This window comes from Antrostomus carolinensis, unplaced genomic scaffold (genome assembly GCF_000700745.2).
Source record: "Antrostomus carolinensis isolate BGI_N321 unplaced genomic scaffold, ASM70074v2 scaffold37502, whole genome shotgun sequence".
NCBI classification, from domain to species: Eukaryota; Metazoa; Chordata; class Aves; order Caprimulgiformes; family Caprimulgidae; genus Antrostomus; species Antrostomus carolinensis.
This window is the reverse complement of record NW_010300835.1, coordinates 1-2850: the sequence shown is the minus strand read 5'-3', so window position 1 is coordinate 2850 and position 2850 is coordinate 1. Positions and strand designations below refer to the sequence as shown.

The window sequence follows — 2850 nt, the reverse complement described above, 5'->3', positions numbered from 1 at the left end:
CATTTGAAAATGTCACTAGCGAATGTGTTAAAGCACAGCAGTTAACTACTCTCTTCAGCAAGTACAGAAGAGTTGCAAGAGAGAAGGCCTGTAATTTGCAAGCTTGCTTGCCCTTAAAATAGAAACGTTTTCCAGAGATTGTTGCCATAAACTTCTGCAGAATCTAAGTCTTCATTTAAAAAAAAACCAACCCACCACACCACCTTTCGCCTTTCAAGACACAAATAAAACTTGAGATAGAAATAAACACAGGAAGACTTTCTTAAGTTTATAGAAATACAAACAATGTAGTGCACTGTTTTGCTAAGAATCAGAGGAATATTGTTTTGTCACATTGTTAATGGAATGAGGAAGAGTGCAATCAATGAAAATTTTAAGTCAGGAGGATTTGAGGTATTCATGTAAAACACCTTAATTTCTCACCTCATGGCTTTCATAATTTGAAAATAAAATAAGAAACAGGGAATACTAATCAATATAGTTTTCCTTCACATCAGAAATATATAATCACACAAATTCAAATAAAAGCCTGTGAACTTACGTTGTTAGCAAGAATGCCCCATCACTGCATCTTTCTAGAGCTTTCCGTGCTGGAGGTTTTGCTGCAAACTCTACGAAACCTTTTCCTGTAGCTCTGCCGCGATCATCTACTACAACAACAGCTCTTTCCACTGGCCCAAATTGAGAGAATGCTTGTTCCAGCAGCTCATTAGAAACTACAGGTGAAAGATTCTTGACCGTTAGGGCAGCTCCATGTGTAGCAAATCGAATTCGAAGAGGTCTGCTCTTCAATATAGTACCATCAAGTTCTGCCTTTGCTATTTCAGCCAGTGTCCTAGATTCCTTTTTCAAGATATAAAATATTTTATATATTTTATTTTCAAACGCAATAGATAATCACTTTTGTGGCTCCCCTCCCCCGAAAAGTAGCAATTTTTTTTTCCTTAATTTGAGCACATTAGCATCAGGGTCACTCAACTCTCCTCCCCTCTTCCCCTTTCCCTCCCCCCCCCCCCAAAAAAAAAAAAAAAAATTCCAAAGTTCGTGTCCACTGATTGAAAAAAAAAAAAAAAAAGCCATTCCCTACAATTTATTCTAAAAAATGTCATAGGTTTAAAATTTTGTTGCATATCAGAGGACTTAAATTCTCATGACGATGGATACATTTGTGCGGCTCTGTAAAGACTTTCAGCAGAGCTGAAAACTTGATGCTTTTCCACATTTACCCACTCAAACGTTTACATTCGATATCCCTATCTCCATAAAGTAGGAAACATTCTTTTCGAAGAGTACACTACAGGATCTAAGGTATTTTAGGTTTTGGTTGGGTTTTTGTTCTGTTTTTAAATAACTGAAAATGTCATACTGTTGGATGATGTTCGCAATGGAAATCCAATTCAAATTTCATCAACAAATTATGAAATTACCTTCTTTGCTCATATATTAATTCTTCTCACATTTATGGGCTTTCTGTACCCACATCCATGAGACAGTCTGCATCAATAACTGCCTTTTTTTCTCATTTCAAAGATTTTCAACAAGTTTGATACCTACAATCCCTTACATTTAAAGAAATTATTCTTTAGATCACAGCCATTTTCTCCACAGTTAACTAACTAGATAAACTGTTAAAAAAATAACATATTCCCTAACGGAAAATAGAAGTTCAGGTAAAAGCTATATCTAATCTATATCATATACAAAATTGAGTAATGACATGTAAATATATTGCACTTCCTCTAGAAAATTGCTATTTCAGGCTGCGGGATTCTCAGGGTAAAAGATGTATGGCAGAACACCACAAGCACTTATCTTGACAATTAAAAAGAAAAAAAATCCTAATCAGTACAATATATGGAAAAATCTTAACTAGAGACACCCAAAGCACTCTAAAGCTATTCCCAGAATGACATAAATCAGTGCATTCTAGATATGGCAGTCACAAAAACTAATCCTGCATACTGAACTGGAATTTAAATACAGTATCATAAGCTTTTCAGATTACTCCTTTTTTGCATGCTCACTTGAGCAAATTCGATCGAATACTAATTATCCCTAACAATCTAGTCTATCTATCTAATTTAAACAATCCAAGATTCCATTTCTTTGCAATCGTGAGATTACACGTTCTGTTTTCACGATGTGTGCGCAGTAGTATTTGGAAACAATCCTATGCAGTCTTTAAAATTAACTGTGTTTTCACAGATCAAACCTATACTCTCGCAATGAACTGAACTGTACAGGCCGAAATTTACTTCTGCACAAAGAAGGATTTTCTCGATTCCTAAATGACGATAAATTCTCCCAGTTAAATATGGAAAGTCTTCATACAGGTATTAAACGAACAAAGTAGATCGCGCAACCACATCTTCCATTCGCTGAAGAGTAACGGGCTGCGGGAGTACCCGTGGTAGCGGCACGTAAGCGGGAACCGGCGGACGGGCCCTGGAACCAGCTGAGCACCGTACTGCGGTGGGAACCTCAACGCGAGGGGCTGGGCAGGCTGCTCACAATGCAAGCCCTCTGGCTCGGATGTATGGAGGCAAATAGGGGAGGGGGGAGAAGAGGAAGCTGAGGGAACAGCGCCAGCAGCAAGGAGAGAATGAGGGGCAGCTACGGTCTTTTTTTACACCCGACAGACAAGGAAAGGTGGGGGGGCGGGGGAAAGGGACCGGAGTCTCCCGCTCCCCCTGGGTGCCGGGCCAGCCACAAGGGCTCGCGCGAATCCTCACCAGGCGAATGAAGCCGAAGCCACGGTCCCGATTGATGAAGACCTCGCTAGGCTCCCCATAGCGCTCGAAGAGGCGCTTGAAATCTTCCTCGGTGATATCAGTAGGCAGATTCCCCACG

General features: G+C 39.8%; 1 protein-coding gene across 1 annotated transcript; it reads right to left on the bottom strand.

Annotated features, from left to right (window-relative positions):
* Positions 1-541: 541 nt before the first annotated feature.
* Positions 542-2846, bottom strand: LOC114818353 (paraspeckle component 1-like; the record flags this gene model as incomplete). Its single annotated transcript, XM_029083825.1, has 2 exons — positions 542-843; positions 2733-2846. Coding segments are annotated over 2 exons (416 nt in total), but the record flags the coding sequence as incomplete, so codon positions are not given.
* Positions 2847-2850: the final 4 nt, after the last annotated feature.